Source organism: Choloepus didactylus, chromosome 27, assembly GCF_015220235.1.
Source record: "Choloepus didactylus isolate mChoDid1 chromosome 27, mChoDid1.pri, whole genome shotgun sequence".
Classification (NCBI taxonomy): Eukaryota; Metazoa; Chordata; class Mammalia; order Pilosa; family Megalonychidae; genus Choloepus; species Choloepus didactylus.
The window spans coordinates 17,115,419-17,132,144 of record NC_051333.1 but is presented as its reverse complement, the minus strand read 5'-3'; the positions used below and the strand labels follow the sequence as shown (position 1 = coordinate 17,132,144).

General features: G+C 37.4%; 1 protein-coding gene across 3 annotated transcripts in view; it reads left to right on the top strand.

Moving 5' to 3' along the window:
• Window positions 1-16,120, top strand: part of LOC119521674 (zinc finger protein 568-like) — a 28,053-nt gene extending 11,933 nt beyond the window's left edge. For 2 of the 3 annotated variants that reach the window (XM_037820223.1, XM_037820222.1), the window contains exons 3-6: window positions 7,033-7,159; window positions 7,440-7,532; window positions 11,274-12,759; window positions 15,315-16,120. In XM_037820223.1, the coding sequence (XP_037676151.1) occupies window positions 7,033-7,159; window positions 7,440-7,532; window positions 11,274-12,759; window positions 15,315-15,525 (1,917 nt within the window). In that variant the 3' untranslated portion in view covers window positions 15,526-16,120. Of the gene's footprint in view, window positions 1-1,393; window positions 1,436-7,032; window positions 7,160-7,439; window positions 7,533-11,273; window positions 12,760-15,314 lie in introns of all 3 variants that reach the window. The other variant, XM_037820221.1, reaches the window with a different exon arrangement.
• Window positions 16,121-16,726: the final 606 nt, after the last annotated feature.

Here is a 16,726-nt window from a genome sequence, read left to right as displayed (position 1 = left end):
TTTTTTGGTCGCATCTGCTTCCTGCGAGACAGACCACTCTCTTCCGGGAATTAGATGCCAGCAGGCCTTTGTCCCAGACCGTCCACCTCTATAGATTTTTACACATCCTTTGTTATCTCAGGCTGCTTTTTCCCCAAGAACAAGCTCTGGGAGGAGGTTTACCCTGGGCAGGACTTTCCCAAGTCAGTTTTCCCAGTTAAAACTGGGCCAGAGGCCCATGAAGTGGGCAGACTGGCTCCAAATGCTCCTGGGGAGGGGATCAGGAAGGATGTCAGGAGCTTCTCCAATGGCTCCCCAAATCTGAGCTTTCCTGTTTTGCCCAGCAGAGCAGCCCTTCAGGAAACTAATCCTACCCAAGCTCTGCAGATTTGCAGCATCCTTAAAGGTCTGTCACCTTCAGTGGCAGAGAGACTCCAAAAGGAGCCGAGAGGTCACTCTGGTGGGCACTCTTACGCACAATACAGACAACCCTTTTTAGGTTCTAAAGAGTTGGGGTAGCTGGTGGTAGATACTTGAAACTATCAAACTACAACCCAGAACCCATGAATCTCGAAGACAATTGTATAAAAATGTAGCTTATGAGGGGGGATGATGGGATTGGGAAAGCCATAAGGACCACACTCCCCTTTGTCCAGTTTATGGATGGATGAGTAGAAAAATAGGGGAAGGAAACAAACAGACAAACAGACAGACAAAGGCACCCAGTGTTCTTTTTTACTTTAATTGCTCTTTTTCACTTTAATTATTATTCTTGTTATTTTTGTGTGTGTCAGGGATTGATTTAGGTGATGAATGTACAACTATGTAATGGTACTGTGAACAATCGAATGTACAGTTTGTTTTGTATGACTGCGTGGTATGTGAACATATCTCAATAAAAGGAAGATTTAAAAAAAAAAAAAAAGGTCTACCACCACTTCCCCTTTCTGGGATGCTGAAACAATTGCTGAACTCAGAGCTGGGACCCAGCAATCCAAATTTGGTAATCCAAGCTGTGATCAGTGATTGCCCATGCCCACCACATTCTTTGGAAAGAGGATTTTTACGTCCCTTTCGGTCACCAGTGAGCTCTCCAAGGCAGGACCAACTATAGGTTGGCACTGCTAGGTGCCTCATGGAGAAAGCAATTTACAATTGTTTACCATAATTTATCCGGCTCTTCTTCCCACTGTTCCCTGAATGCTGTACAGTGTCGTTATGGCCTCTGGCCTTTGAAAATAATTGTTTCCTGATTAATAGTTGTTTTGATTGATGGACTGAATCCTGGAGCTCCCAACTTTACCATTTTCTAAATAGTTTTTGTTTACATCCTGGGGAGAAAACCAAGAAACAAAAGAAAATAAAGAAACAAGCAGAAATTTTTTTTTTTTTTTTGTCTATTTGTCTCCATTAGCTACTTCCGATAGTGGAGAAGTCAAGGGCACAGACTTTAGAGGTAAGAATACGTAGGTTTCAATCCTGGCTCTATCAACTTCTATCTTGACAGTTACTGAAGCTGTCAGTGCCACAGTTTTCTCACCTCAGAATGAGGCTAAATCCTACAGTGGTAGATTTTTGAAATGATGTAAGCTGTTGAGAGCATTGATTAGTACTATTAACTGTTTGTTTTGGATTGGTAAAGCTTGCTAAATGCAACATACCAGGAATGAACTTTCTTTTAACAATAGGGTGTATTAGTTTACAATTTACAGTTCTAAGTTCATGAAAATGTCCCATTTAAGGCATGAACAGGACACTGTCTTCTCTGAAGACCTGTTACCAGTGAGTCTGGGCCCCTCTGACATAGGAAAACACATGGAGACGTCTGCTGGTCCTTCTACCCCAGGTTTCGTTGCTTCAGCTTTTGGCTTCTCCATCTGTGGCTTTTTCTCTAAACTTCTCTAGGTGTTTCTCTCTTTTTTTCCTTCTGTAAGTGTTTTATCCTCTTCTAAAGGACGTTATATGATCATCTATAAGAATCAAGGATATTGGATTGCAGTTCAACAGTTTCAAATGTTTCCTCCTACCTATTCTAATAAACTAAAAACTAAAAAAGGATATCTGTATACTGCCTAAGTTACCTCCAGAATGACATATTGGCTCCATTTGAAATCTGTCAGCCACTGAAACTTTATTTTGTTTCATTTCTCTTCCCCCTTTTGGTTCAGAAGTCTTTCTCAGTCCTACGATGCCAGGCCCAGGCTCATCTTCAGGAGTCATGTCCCACAATGCCAGGGATGCTTACACCCCTGGGAGTCATGTCTCACACAGTGGGGAGGGCAGTGTGTTTACCTGCTGAGTTGGCTTAGATATAGAGGTCACATCTGAGCAACAAAAGAGGTTCTCTGGGGATGACTCTCAGGCAGAATTATAAGTAGGCTTAGCCTCTCCTTTGAACTAACAAGCTTCGTAAGGAGAAGTCCCAAGATTGACAGCTCGGCCTACTAAACTGGTATTCCCCAATGCTTGCAAGAATATCAGGAATTCTACAGCTGGAGAAGTTTAATATTTCCACATTTCCCCCAGTCCCTCAAAGGGGCTTTGCAAATACTTTTTATTCTCTGCCCAAATTACTCTGGGATGTATTGGGGCTTCATGTGACCTGTGCAAACCAACAACTCACTCCCTATTCTACGTTCCATGTAATTATGGTGTTTGTGTAAACTGACCATACAAGTTAAGTGATACAGTGTGCTACAGGAAATAATAGATTTTTTGCGCCAAATAAACATCTTTTCCTTTGGTCCCACACAGAAGCTGAAGTTTTAAAACACAGTTAATATCATCCTTTACCCTTTAGTCTGATCAACCCCAGTCTCAACCTAGTCCATTTCATTCATATCTCCCATCAAAGTCTGATCATTTCAACCTCTTTAAGAGTGCTACATGGGGTGATGCTGACACTCACAGCTGCCAAATCTGACGCCAAGTCTCAAGTGCCACACAGACACCTGAAGCTCCAGGGACCAACCAGGTCACACACAAATAGCTCAGCGTCTCAGAATTTAGAAATAACTGTTACAAGTCATGAATAGACATGACTGCTATAAGAGCTTACAATCCAGGAATCTTTATGTAAGCCTTCCCCCGATAACCCATGCTCCCAGATTCAATTGTCAGAGTTTGCACATTATTGTTGATCCATAACAGTGAGGAATTATAATGTTTGTCTTTTCTTTTCTGGCTCATTTCACTCAACCATCTATCCTCATAGTCCATTCACCTAATTACGTACCTCGGAACTTCAATCTTTCTTGCCACTGCTCAACATCCCATTGTATGTATACACAGAAGTTCACCATTTGGTTATCAGTCCATGTACCCTTAGGCCACCTCCATCCACTGGAAATCGTGAATACTGCCACCACAAACACCAGTGTGCAATGTCCACACATGTCCCCACTCTCAGTTCCTCCAAGCATACAACCAATAACAGGGTTGCAGGACAATATGGCCACCACACTGCCCTCCAGATGGGCTGCACCATTCTGCTTCCCCACCAGCAGTGAATAGGTACATTCCTTTCTCCACATTTTCTCCAGACTTGAATCCCTCTGTTTATTTTTTAGACCATTTTATTCACACAGCATACAATCCATCCTAAATAAACAATGATTCCTGGTATAATCACATAGTTATGCATTTACCACCACAATCTATATGAGGACATTTCCATTTCTTCAGCAATGAAAGAGGAAGAGGAGGAAAAAAAATAAAGAAATAAAGATAGAAGAAAAAATAAAATACAATGAAAAGGTCGTACAACACCACCACCAAGAATCCCATATCACTCCTTTATATTCCCCACTCATGGATATTCAGCTTTGGTGTATTGCCTTTGTTATAATTAATGGAAGAATATTACAGTATTACTGTTAACGATAGATTCTAGTTTTCATTGATTGTATTTTTTCACCTACACCATCCAGTTTTCACCACCTTGCAATGTAGACACTCATTTGTTCTCCCTCATGTGTTATACACTTAACCATCATTGACCACTCTAGGTTTCACTAATTTATACGGTCCCAGTCTTTACCCTCTATCTTTCTTTCTGGTATCATGCATGCCTCTAGCCTTCCTCCTTCACCTGTACTCACTCATTTTTGTTCAGAGTTCTTAAAGTATTGTTCTACCATCACACAGTATTGTGCTGTCTATTTCTGGATCTATGCAATCAGTCCTATTGAACATTCTGTCATATCTTATTTTATTTTATTTTTTCTCTCTCTCTTTTTACCCTTACTGATAGTCTTCATTTCTACACTCTTCTCCAAACTTCTCTCTCCTGGAAATATCTGCATATAGTGCTCCCTTTAGTATTTCTTGTAGAGTAGGTATCTTGTTCACAAACTCTCTCATTGTCTGCTTGTCAGAAAATATTTTAAACTGTCCCTCATTTTTAAGGACAGTTTTACCAGATATAGAATTCTTGGTTGGCAGTTTTCTCCTTCAATATCTTAAATATATCATATCACTGGCTTCTTGCCTCCATGGCTCCTACTCAGAAATCTGCATATAGTCTTATTGAGCTCCCTTGTATGTGATGGATCGCTTTTCTCTTGCTGCTTTCAGGATTCTCTCTTTGTCTTTGACATTTGATAATCTGATTATTAAGTGTCTTGGAGTAGGTCTATTCAGATCTGTTCTGTTTGGGGTACAGTGCACTTCTTGGATCTGAAATTTTATATCTTTCATAAGCAATGGGAAATTTTCAGTGATTATTTCCTTTATTATTATTTCTGTCCCTTTCCCTTCTCTTTTCCTTCTGGGACACCCGTGACACACATATTCATACGCCTCATGTAGTCATTCAGTTCCCTGTGATGCTGCTCATATTTTTCCATTCTTTTCCCTATCTGTTCTTTTGTGTGTAGGATTTCAGATATCCTGTCCTCAGTTCATGAATCCTTTCTTCTGCCCCTTCAAATCTACTGTTGAATGTCTCCATTATGTTTTTCATCTCCTCTGTTGTGCCTCTCCTTCCCATAAGTTCTGCCATTCATTTTTTCAAGCTTACAATTTCTTCTTTATTGTCACCCAGTGTCTTCTTATATTTTTCATCTCTTTTGTCACATTTTTCTTCAGCTTGTTGATTTGATTTAGAAGATTTGTTTGAATATCTTTAGTTGTTTTAACTCCTGTATCTCATTTGAAGTGTAAAATTGTCCCTTTGACTGGGCCGTATCTTTGTTTTTCCAAGTGTGACTCATAATTTTTTGTTGTCTAGGCATCTGTTTTCCTTGATCACCCCAATCAGATTTTCCCAGACCAGATGGGCTCAGGTCTCAGGAGGAGGGTGCAATCAACGTCAAGTTTCCCTGAGGATGAGACCCAGCAGGTTTTCAGACTTTCCATGAGGCCTCTAGACCCAGTGCTTTTCCTATCCTGCCTAGGAGGTGGCACTTGTCAGCCCACAGCTCCCCACTGATGTAAAGAGCTGCAGTGCCTTTAATTCTCAGCAGGCCCTCTCCTGACCAGGGGCTGAGGGTGTTAGAAGCCAAGCTTAAGTTGTTTCTGCCCCCCACCCCTGCCTCCAGGCCCTGGGGTCTGAATTCTCTGACAGAGGTCAGGCAGTTGAGCTGGGTGCTGTCTCCCTTTTCTTAGGGAAGATATTCCCTTTAGGGAATTATCTCCTACACTTGATTTCTTCCTTTGTCTCACTGACTCTCTTGACTCCACCTTTATTGGGTCAGTGTTGTACAATTGGAAATGCCTGAGGCTTTCGCTAATGAGCTAATTAGAATGACAAACAAAAAAGAAAAAAGGAAGAAATCCCCTTTTCAGAGCCAGTCCTCAGCCCCCTAGTTTCACTGGTCAACTGGATTTGGTACCTGGTTCTATGTGCCCCTTTTCTTGGGACACAATATTTTACTGGTAATCTGAGCTCAGCGATCTCTAGAAGCTTCTGTTTTTATTTATTTTTTTCTCCATCACTCTCACCTTCTCTCTGCCAGGAGAGACCTCAGTGTTCCTTTACTGCTGGCTCTGGGTTTATCTGTGCTCAAAGCTTGTATTCAGTAGTCCAAAATTTTAATTACAACCGCAGTTGGAGCTTGGTTGAGTTACTTTCCTTTGCTCCTATTAGACTGCTTCTTTTTTCCACAGGGAAGTATTCCTACTGAACCTGCCATGCCAGTGGGCAAGGGGTGCCTGCTCCATAGCTTGGGGAGCTTTACTTACAGTTCTATGCTGTGATCTCAGCCCTTCCACCCATTCCAGACTGCTGTGCCATGTGTGTCCGGTCACAGATGTCTCCCAACAGTTGTTCCAGACTATTTAGTAGTTGTTCCTGGCTATTTAATAGTTGCTATAGAGGACTAACTAAATTCCACACCTCCCTATTCTGCCATCTTGCCCTGCCTCCCATATTGTTTTTTCATGTGATAACTAAAATCCTCTGACTACTTATAAACCATTTCCCATTAATGAATACTTTTTCTTTACCTGTTTATTAAGTGCTGGTTGTCCCTAAAATTCTCTTATGGTACCAAATCCAGTTGACCTCCCTGTCCATCCCATTTTGTATACTTCAATTTGTTATCATGTCCAACTAGAATGGCTTCCTCTACTAGTTATAGAGTAATCATCGTCAATAACTCATTTCAATCCTAGTCCCTACTTGAGTGTCCAGTGAACATATCCAAGAACCTGTTGGATGTCTTTACCTGGTTTTACACAAACCTTGAATTTTTCATGTCCAAACTCTGACTCGTTATCTTCCCCATACTTCCTTCTGCTTCCAAAACTGTTTTCCATATACTCTCTGCTGGTGACTCCCATAGCCATCTATTCTACTCCATCATTTCCCAATATAAGTTCTCCTCTTTCACAGCAGATGATGAATATATAAATTGGCTAAAGCAATGAATAAACTGGTATTGAGAAAAAGTATTCTTATATGATCTTATATGACTTATTCTCTAATAAATAAAAGTAGATACATACAGGGCACTCATTATGTACCTTTTTATGAATGAACTCTGAATACTTTCAAAAGATAACAACCTTAAAGATATCGCTCCTAAGTTCATTAGGAATGTGTCATTACAGGCAACAATAACATTTAAGGATGTGGCTATTGAGTTTGTTGAGGAGGAATGGCAACAATTGGAACCTGCTCAGAGGAATTTGTACAGGGACGTGATGCTGGAGAATTATAACAACCTATTAACAGTGGGTAAGGATAATTTTGTGAAAACTAAATTCTGCATCTCATTGTGAGAGACCTTTAAATGTCTGTAACAAATAGTCTTAAGGGATTAAAAGATTATTTCCTTTGTTCACATGATAGTATATGCTTCAACCATTGTTGCACTTTGCAGAAAACTTCATTTTGCTTGCCCAGAAACCAAACCTGCCTCTTTCATCATAAGCCCTGAAACTCCCCATGCTCGACCTAAATTCTAGGATGGTTCTTTTTCCTTATCATTAATTCATTTTTTTTCCTGGTAAAACAGGCTATCAACTCATCAAGCCAGATGTCATTTTCAAATTAGAGCACGAAGAACAGCCATATATTGTTAAAGAAGAAAGATTCAGACGACATTCAGGTGAGGAAGCAAGGCATGTGTGAATGTTACATTCACATGACAGTTTCTTAGGGGATGGCACCTGTTGTGTTTTCCTTGCTGCTAAAATAAATAGCATACAATAGGATGGCTTAAACAATGGGAATTTATTATCTCACAGTTTTGAGGCTTGGAGAATCCCAAAATTCAGATGTTGTCAAGGTGATGCTTTGTCTTAAAAGACTGGAATTCTGGGACTGGCTGCTGGTAATCCTTGGTCCTTGGCTTTTCTGTCACATGGCAATGCATATGGCTTCCTCCTCTGGCTTCTCCTTTGTCTTCTGAATTCCACTGACTTGCAGCTTCTGGCTGCTCACTGTGGCTTTCTCGCTGTCTGAATTTCATTATGCTTATAAAAGCCTCCAGTATCAAAGATTAGGACCTATCATGATTTTGTTGGGCCACACCTTTAGAGAAATAACCTCATCGAAAGGTCATATTAACAATGGTTTCACACCTACCAGAATGAATTAAGTCTAAAAACATGTTTTCCTAGGGTACATAGCTCCAAGACAAGACAGCACCTCTGAAATGTTTTTCAAGGTGATTTTCTTAAAGATTGTAGTCTTTTTGTGTGACAGTATAACTTCCCAAGATATACAGATTAAACTTATGGAAATTTATTATATATTAGGTCTCTCTTTTTACTCAAATTAGAGAATTATCTATACTCTTATTTGTATTCTGAATGCCAAGTCTCCTCACTTCCATTACAACTATTTTTCATGGTTGTTTTCCCTTTTACTTGCACTCTCATTCTTGACTCCCACATGCTTTTGTACAGTCATTGGCTTATGTATTCAGTCTTTCAGAGATCTGTAGTCTTTTAAAATCTCTTTTTGACATTTAGTTTTTATGTAAAGTTCAAAACCTTTAATGACTTCTGTCACTTCTGTAAGTACTGCAGTAACTCAACTCAGTTCAGTTCAGTTCTGACTCTTAACCATCCAGAGGTACAACAGACTCTACAGGATAAGGGCAGACCTCTACAAAATTACCCTTTAGGTACCATTTGCAAGTTAGGGACCTGGACACTTGTACTTCTGATCAGCTAGGTACAAATTTGGAGGTTCCTACCCTCCCCTTGGGTTCAACAATTCACTAGTATGAGTCACAGAACTTACTGAAACCACTATACTTAATGGTTATAGCTTTATTATAGTAAAAGGATACATATAGAAGTTCACAGATTGAGTTTGAGCAGGACTGGTCTCAATTTTTCTTGGAATGCTTGGTAGAATTCACCTGTAAAACCATCTAGTCCTGGGCTTTTATTTGTTAGGAGGTTTTTGATGACTGTTTCAGTCTCTTTAGTTGTGATTGGTTTGTTGAGGACTTCTGTTTCTAATCAAGTCAGTGTAGGTATTCTGTGTGTATCTAGAAAATTGTCCATTTCATCTAAGTTGTCTAATATGTTCACATACAGTTATTCATAGTATCCTCTCTTGATCTTTTCTGTTTCTGTGGGTCAGTAGTAATGCCCAGCCTCTCATTTCTGATTGTATTCATTTGCATCTTCTCTATTTTTCTTTCTCAGTGCAGCTAAGGGTTTGTCAATTTTATTCATTTTCTCAAAGAACCACCAGTTTGTGGTATTTTCTTATAGAAGCACTATTTTCCTTGCCATGGGGGTCACTGCAATTGTTATTCCTTTCATTTTTATTCAGCCTGTGAATATGATAAAGATTTTGTTGAATGTCAGAAGTTATCAAAACAAAAACTTCTCTCATTCTTTGCAGCCTGGCTGAATGCTTGGGCTTTCCTTTAGGGTTTAGCCAGTCTTGCACTGAGCTTAGAGATCAACCCACAGTGAAATCTTAGGATCTGCTAGTCTTTTCTGGGCATGCATCTTGCCTGAGGCATGCTTGTGCCTTTTTGAATTTCCCTGTATACACATGTGCTCCTTACTGACCCCCTTTCCAAAGAAACTCTCCACAGCCTATTTTGCTGGATACCATGACTCAATTGTAATCTTTCACCCCAAGTAGTTGGAGCTTGATCCCTCCTTTACAGTTTTTCACAGTCATGCCTGCCACTTTTCCACCTGGGATAAGCAAAACAGAGATAAGCATCAAAAATGTTGAAACAGACATATATACACCATAATTTGTGATAAGGTATGCTGCTCCCTCCAGAACCAGAAACCAGTGACCTGTACTGGGAGCATGGGTTGCTATCTTTTAGACCGCCTCACTGAACCACAGAGGGTGTGGCGTAAGAACTAGTAAAAGTGCCAATATATTTTCTGTTCTTTTTCAGTTGCCAGTTTCTGGATTCAGTCTTCTCTTGGTTACTACAAAATCTTTGGTTGTTTTCCAGAGTTCTGACAGTTTCTGCTTGATTTCAATGTTTATGTGATTTATGTGATGGGATGGCATTTTGAAGCTTCCTGCAATGCCTTGTTACAGACCTCATTCTCACTGATTACTCTTGTTTTTAAGCTTTCTTTTTCTCCTTGCCTTGCTTCATTTTCTATTTTCCTTACACAACTCTCATTTCTTTTTTTACTGTTAGCAATTTAGAGATTTCTTTCAAATGTTTGGTAATCCTTGGCTGTCAATTTATCTTTAAGTAGTGTGCCCAAAGGAGTGGTTTGAGTTCTGTGTCTGTGCAAGACCCCTATCAACTAATGAGTGTTCACTGTGGTGTTACTGGGCAGGGACCAGGCATTTTGGCATGCGGTGGAAGGAGTTTGCAATTATCAGTATGTCTGTTTCTTTTCTCTGAGTCTATTCAATTTCTCTTGAAAAGAGTTCTCCCATCTTTTACATATTGGGACATTTCTGGGTGTCTGTATTTTGAGGGATGACAAGGAGGACTGGAGGATTGGGGAGTCTCAGCATTCAAAATATAAATTTTTACTTAATTCTCCTGATTTTCTTCCTTTCTTAGAGGCTTTACCTGGAGCCTCTCTTTCCCACATTTTACTCATGAAACGTAACTTTCATCTCCTAGTGTGGAGGAATAGTAACTATGAGTTCTGTAAGGTGAGAGTTGGAACTACTTCATGTACTATTTTTAGCAATAGGCTTCATCTAACCTTTTGTGGTACTTTGTTCCACCCATTTCTGAAGCTTTGTTATTTTGTGGGACAAATCAATATTTTGACATCTTTCCTTACTTTCATTTCACCTCTTTCAGCTTTGTTGTCCATAAACAGTCCTCCTTCAATTTTCCAGGTTCGAAAAATGTGGCATAGGTCATGTACTTCTGTACTTTCAACTTATTTTTGTCCTTGTTCTTGTATATCTTCTTTATTGCTTCTCTTATTGTAGTGGAATTTTGGAGAAGTTGCAGAAACAAATGCATGTTATTCACTTTGTTATGTTTAATACATGATTTGTTTTTTGATAATTCACCTCATCACTCTACCTTTTTCTCAATCATCTTAGATAGATTCTTCTGATCATTTATAATTTTAGCCCTTAATCTTATAAATCCATTTTTTGATCTGCTCATTTCCCTAATTTCTGCACTGTGCAAGGTCACATTAAAAACATTCCAAGATCCTTTATATTTATAAATGTTAGTTTTTTAACTCTTAGATCACCTAACGAGGTTTCCTTCTGAAAACCAGGTAATCTCTAATAAATTTGCACATGGGATTACTTTCATATTGGGATACAAGTCCTGAAACCAAAGAATTGACTTCACATTAGCTTATTTTTAAAATTTTATTAATAATTTAATCCTGGAAATTTTTTGTTATTTATTTCTTTTTAGAAAAAGACTGGGAGGCTGGTGAAACAATGGAGATAGAACAGGAAGGATTTGTGAAAAGAGTTGCAACCATACTTGAGAAAGCCTTACCTGAGGAAAATGGCAGTGAATTTGAAAATGTTGAAAAAAAGTCTTCTCTGACCCCAGACATTAATTTTAAAAGGAGATACCTCTATAACTGTGACTCTTTTGGAAAGAGTGTGAAACATAATTTAGACCTACCTAATCAGGATGGGGGCCAGGAGAAGAGACATTATGAATATAATAAGTCTGGGAAATGTTGTCCTATGTCATCCTCTATTGTGGTAGCCCCCTTTAAGTGTACTCAGTGTAGAAAAGGCTTCATTCAGGAGTTGGACCTCATCAGACATTTGAGAATTCATACTGCAGAGAAACTTTATGAATGCTATGAATGTGGAAAAGTCTTTATCCGGAAGACATGCCTTAATTCACATAAGAAAATTCATGCAGGAAAGAAGCCTTATGAATGTAACGAATGTGGAAAAGCTTTCATTCAAATGAATAACCTCATTAGACACCATAGAACCCACACAGGAGAAAAACCCTATGCATGTAAGGAATGTGGGAAAGCCTTCCGCCGCAAATATAATCTCATTGAGCATGAGAATATTCATACAGGTCAGAAGCCTTATGAATGTCCTAATTGTGAAAAAGCATACAGATACAAGAAAAACCTCATTGTGCATCTGAAAATTCATACTGGAGAGAAACCATATGAATGTAAAGAATGTGGGAAAGCCTTCTCTCGAATTTCATCCATTAGTGCACACATGAGAAGTCACACAGGGGAAAAACCCTATAAATGTGATATATGTGAAAAAGCTTTCTCTCAATACTCAACATTTACTTCACATAGAAGAAATCATACGGGTGAAAAACCTTATGAATGTAATGTATGTGGAAAGGCTTTTTCTCAAAAAGGATCTCTTATTGTACATGAGAGATATCATACAGGTGAAAAACCTTATGAATGTAATGATTGTGGAAAATCTTTTATTCAAGTGTCAAGCCTTATCATACACCAAAGAGTTCATACTGGAGAAAAACCTTATACATGTAGACATTGTGGGAAAGCCTTTAGTAATAAATCGGGTCTCACCGAGCATGAAAAAATGCATTCTGCAGAGAAGCCTTATGAATGCCCTAATTGTGAAAAAGCATTCAGATATAAGAAAAACCTCACTGAGCATCTGAAAATTCATACTGGAGAAAAACCATATGATTGTAAAGAATGTGGGAAAGCCTTTTCTCGAATTTCATCTCTTACTATACATATAAGGAGTCACACAGGAGAGAAACCCTATGAATGTAATGAATGTGGAAAAACCTTCTGTCAAAGCTCAGCACTTACGACACATAAAAGAAGTCACAGAGGTGAAAAACCATTTAAATGTAATAAATGTGGTAAGGCTGTTACTCAAAAAGCATCTCTTACTGCACATCTGAAACGTCATGCAGATGAGAAACTGTAAGTTTAATGTATGTGGAAAGGCCTCTCTTCAGCCTTTGTTCTACATGTGAGGACATATACAGGTGAGAAACCTGTGTAATGAATGTAGGACTATTTCTAGTCAATTCTTATCTCATGAGAAATCAACTGATAGTGAGTATAAACCATTTGAATGCCTTAAGTGTCAGAAAAACTAGTAGAAATTCACATCTCATATACTCACTAAAGAAATTCATGCTGCACCAAAACACTTCAGAGGTGAAAAAGCCTTAAGCAAATACTCAGAATTTGTGAAGCACAAAGATATTCATACTGAGGAAAGAAATCATTTGTACAATTGAAAGCCTGTACCAACAAAACAGGCAAGCATTGTACTTAATGGTGTAACTCAGAAGCATGAAAATTTATGTCATGCACAAGGTGATGCATGCCTTCTATCATTGTTATTTATTGACAGTAGTATTGGATGATGTAGTCAATGAAACAATATGAAGAAAAGAAATACTTGATATATAGATTGGAAATAAAATATAAGGTTAAGATCATGTACAGGCCAGGCCAACTAAAAACACAGTATTTCAGTTCATAGAAAAGTACTGTAAATGGCTTTTAAATGTATAAAAATATACTTAACTTTGCTCATATGAAAAATGCAAAAAAAAACTACAGAGAGCAAAATATATGGAAAAATTGGAAAACTCATACAATCTGGTGGGCATGTAAAACGGTGCTCCTGTTTTGGAAAATAATTTAGCAATTCCTCAGTTAAACCTAGTGTTCGATAAATCTGTTAAAACAAGAAAAGAAACTCAGCAAGATGCTGTTGCTCACCTCTTATTTTAGCAGATTCCTAAATGTGACTTCAAGTTCTGTTAGAAATGGAGTAAGGAGACTGGTACCCCCATATGTCACTAGTATGAATACAGGGGGAATTCATAATTCATAAAGGGAATGTGGCAGAATTTACACAATTACATGTAACTTTGGATTTGATCTAGCAATCCCACTTCTGTGAGTTTATCCCCAAAATACACAGGCAAAAATACCAAAAGAGTTATGCACAAGGTGTTAATAAATACAATTTTTTACAGTAAAATATTTAAAATAATTTTCCATCAGGTGCCTGGTTGAAGTAATTTATGGTATATACACATCATAGTGTACAAGCAGTTTTAAAAAATAATGTCTACATTAAACATGGAGTGCTATTAAGATTACATTGTTAATTGTGTAAAAAAGGTGGACAGAGGTATCATAGTTATGGTCTATGTATGTTAGGAAGGAGAGGAGATATATATTTTTAACTGTTTGCTTTCATTTTTAAAAGGACAAGAGAAAATACCTAATTATAGGGTAGGGAGGGAATGGGTGGAAGGGACAGCAGAGAAGTCAGATTTCTTTGAATATAATGTTTTGTAGTTTTAAGTTTGGATGTATATAAATATTTTATGTAAATACATTAGTTATAAAAAATTAAATTATAAAAAACACTTTTACTTTAAAATTGGAAACAAATTTAAAGAATAAAAAAGAACCAGTATTTACAATTCGTGGCATAACCATGCAAGAGAACTAACCCAAATAATTTTTCAAACACAGTAATTTAACTGTGGGATAAAGCCTACCAGAAAAGAAGCCTGCCAAAACAGTTATTTCAAACTGTTTTAAATAATAATATACATGTTGATGATCTTATTTTAGAGTGTTGTATGTATAACATGGGATAAATTAAGTTAATATGTGATATTCTATTATTCCCAGTGTCAATGATAAGACTTTTCAGCATGAGAGAAAATGGATACACATGTAAGATTTTTAAGAGTTAAAAAAAAGCATATAGGTCTAAATTTGAATTGGAAGTATTCATATGAACATTAAATATTTCTTAGCTCTGCTCACATGGATGCATAGAAAAAATGACTAGCCTAATAGCACCCCACACAGTACTGAGCATACAGATTATGGCTTTAGAATACTGTTTCTCACTAACAGGAATCAATCAGGGATATTGGAAAAACAACCCCAGGTTTAAGGCAAGAAATATACAGGATGAGCCTGGGACATCTTTTCATACCTGATAGCAAAGAAGCTATCAAAAAACTACTACTAAAAATATATATGTCTATATATAAAGGCCACCTTGAGGAGGTACCCACTAGTCTACTAGAGTGTATTTTAAACATTGATAGGGATTATAACTATAACTACATTGAATTGGAAAATATAAAATGTATTGAAGTCCCATTATTTCATAATTAAACAAATCAAAAGGAAACAAAAACTGGCCACTGTTAGAGGATGCTAGTAAAATAGGCAAAACAAAGGAAAAAAATATTTGCCCTAACTTATTTTATATGTACAGGAAAGTTTATGAGAGCAGCTTTCTTTTTATAATATTGTTCCAGCTAATTATTGAAGAAATACTGTAGCTACTGTAAAGGCAATATTCAACAATTTTATCCTTTGGATTTAATATGTCATAAATTGTTTCTGTCTCTCTTTTGCCCTTTTCATTACCCTTAACTGATATTCCTTATTTCTACACTCTTCTCCAAACCTCTCTGTCTTTTCAGCCTACAGAATTCCCTTAGTATCATCAATCTGCAGATGAATTCAAGAAAAAAAATTCCATTTACAATAGTAACTAAAAGAATCAAATATCTACAAATTTGTTTTACCAAAGTTGTAAAGGACTTGTTCTCAGGAAACTACAAAACATGGCTAAAAGAAATCAGAGAAAACTTAAACAGAAGGACATCCCATGTTCACGGATTACAAGACTAAATATAGTTAAGATGTGCAATTATCAAATTTATTTGTAAGGAGAAGGCTCAAAAAGTCAAGAATATCTTGAAATAGAAGAATGAAGTTGGAGGTATCACAATTCCTGACTTTAAAGATTAAAAAGCTACTGGAGTCAAAACAGCATGGTACTAGCATAAAGACAGAGATAGTGATCAATAGAATTGAATTCAGAGTTCAGAAATAGACCCTCACATCTATGGTCAATTGATTTTTGACAAGGCTGCCAAATCCTTTCAACTAGGAACAAGTCTCTACAATAAATTGTGCTGGGAGATCTGGATATCCATATCCAAAGAATGAAATAAGACCCTTATCTCATGCCTGATACAAAAATTAACAAAATGGATCAAAGACCTATATATAAGGTCCAGGACCATAAAACTCCTAGAAAATGCAGGAAAATATATTAAAGATCTTATGGTAAGCAGTGGTTTCTTGGGCTTTATATCCACTGCTAGGTATATACTCAGAAGAACTGAAAGCAAGGACACACGCAGATATTTACACACCAATGTTCATAGCAGCATTACAATTGCCAAGAGATGGAAATAACCCAATTGTCCATCAACCAATGAATGAATAAGTAGAATCTGATATATACATATGATGGAATATTATTCAGCTATAAGAAGAAATGAAGACTTTAAGCATATGACAACATTGATGAACCTTGAGGATCTGTTGAGTGAAATAAGCCATACACAAAATGGCAAATGTATGATCTCACTAATATGAGCTAATTATAATGAGCAAATTCACAGAATTATTATCTAGAATATAGATTACCAGGAGATACAATGACCACAGAGAATGGGAAGATAATGCCTAGTTTGCACAGAATTTTTAATAAGGTTGATTGTAAATGCTTGCAAATGAATAAAGGTGGTGACAGCACATTATGATTGTAATCAACAGTGCTGAATTGTGCATGTAATTGTGGTTGAAAGGGAAGTTATGGGTTTGTATGTCACTAGAAGGAAAGGTACAGGATGAAAAATGGGACTGTATAACAGTAAATCCCATTGTGGGCAGTGAACATGGTTAATAGTACAAATATAGGAATGTTCTTACATGAAATAAAAATGTACATCACTATTACAAGGTGTTAATAATAAGGTGGCATATGGGAAAAATACACCTAATGCAAACTATGGCATATTGTTGGTAATATTTTAATATT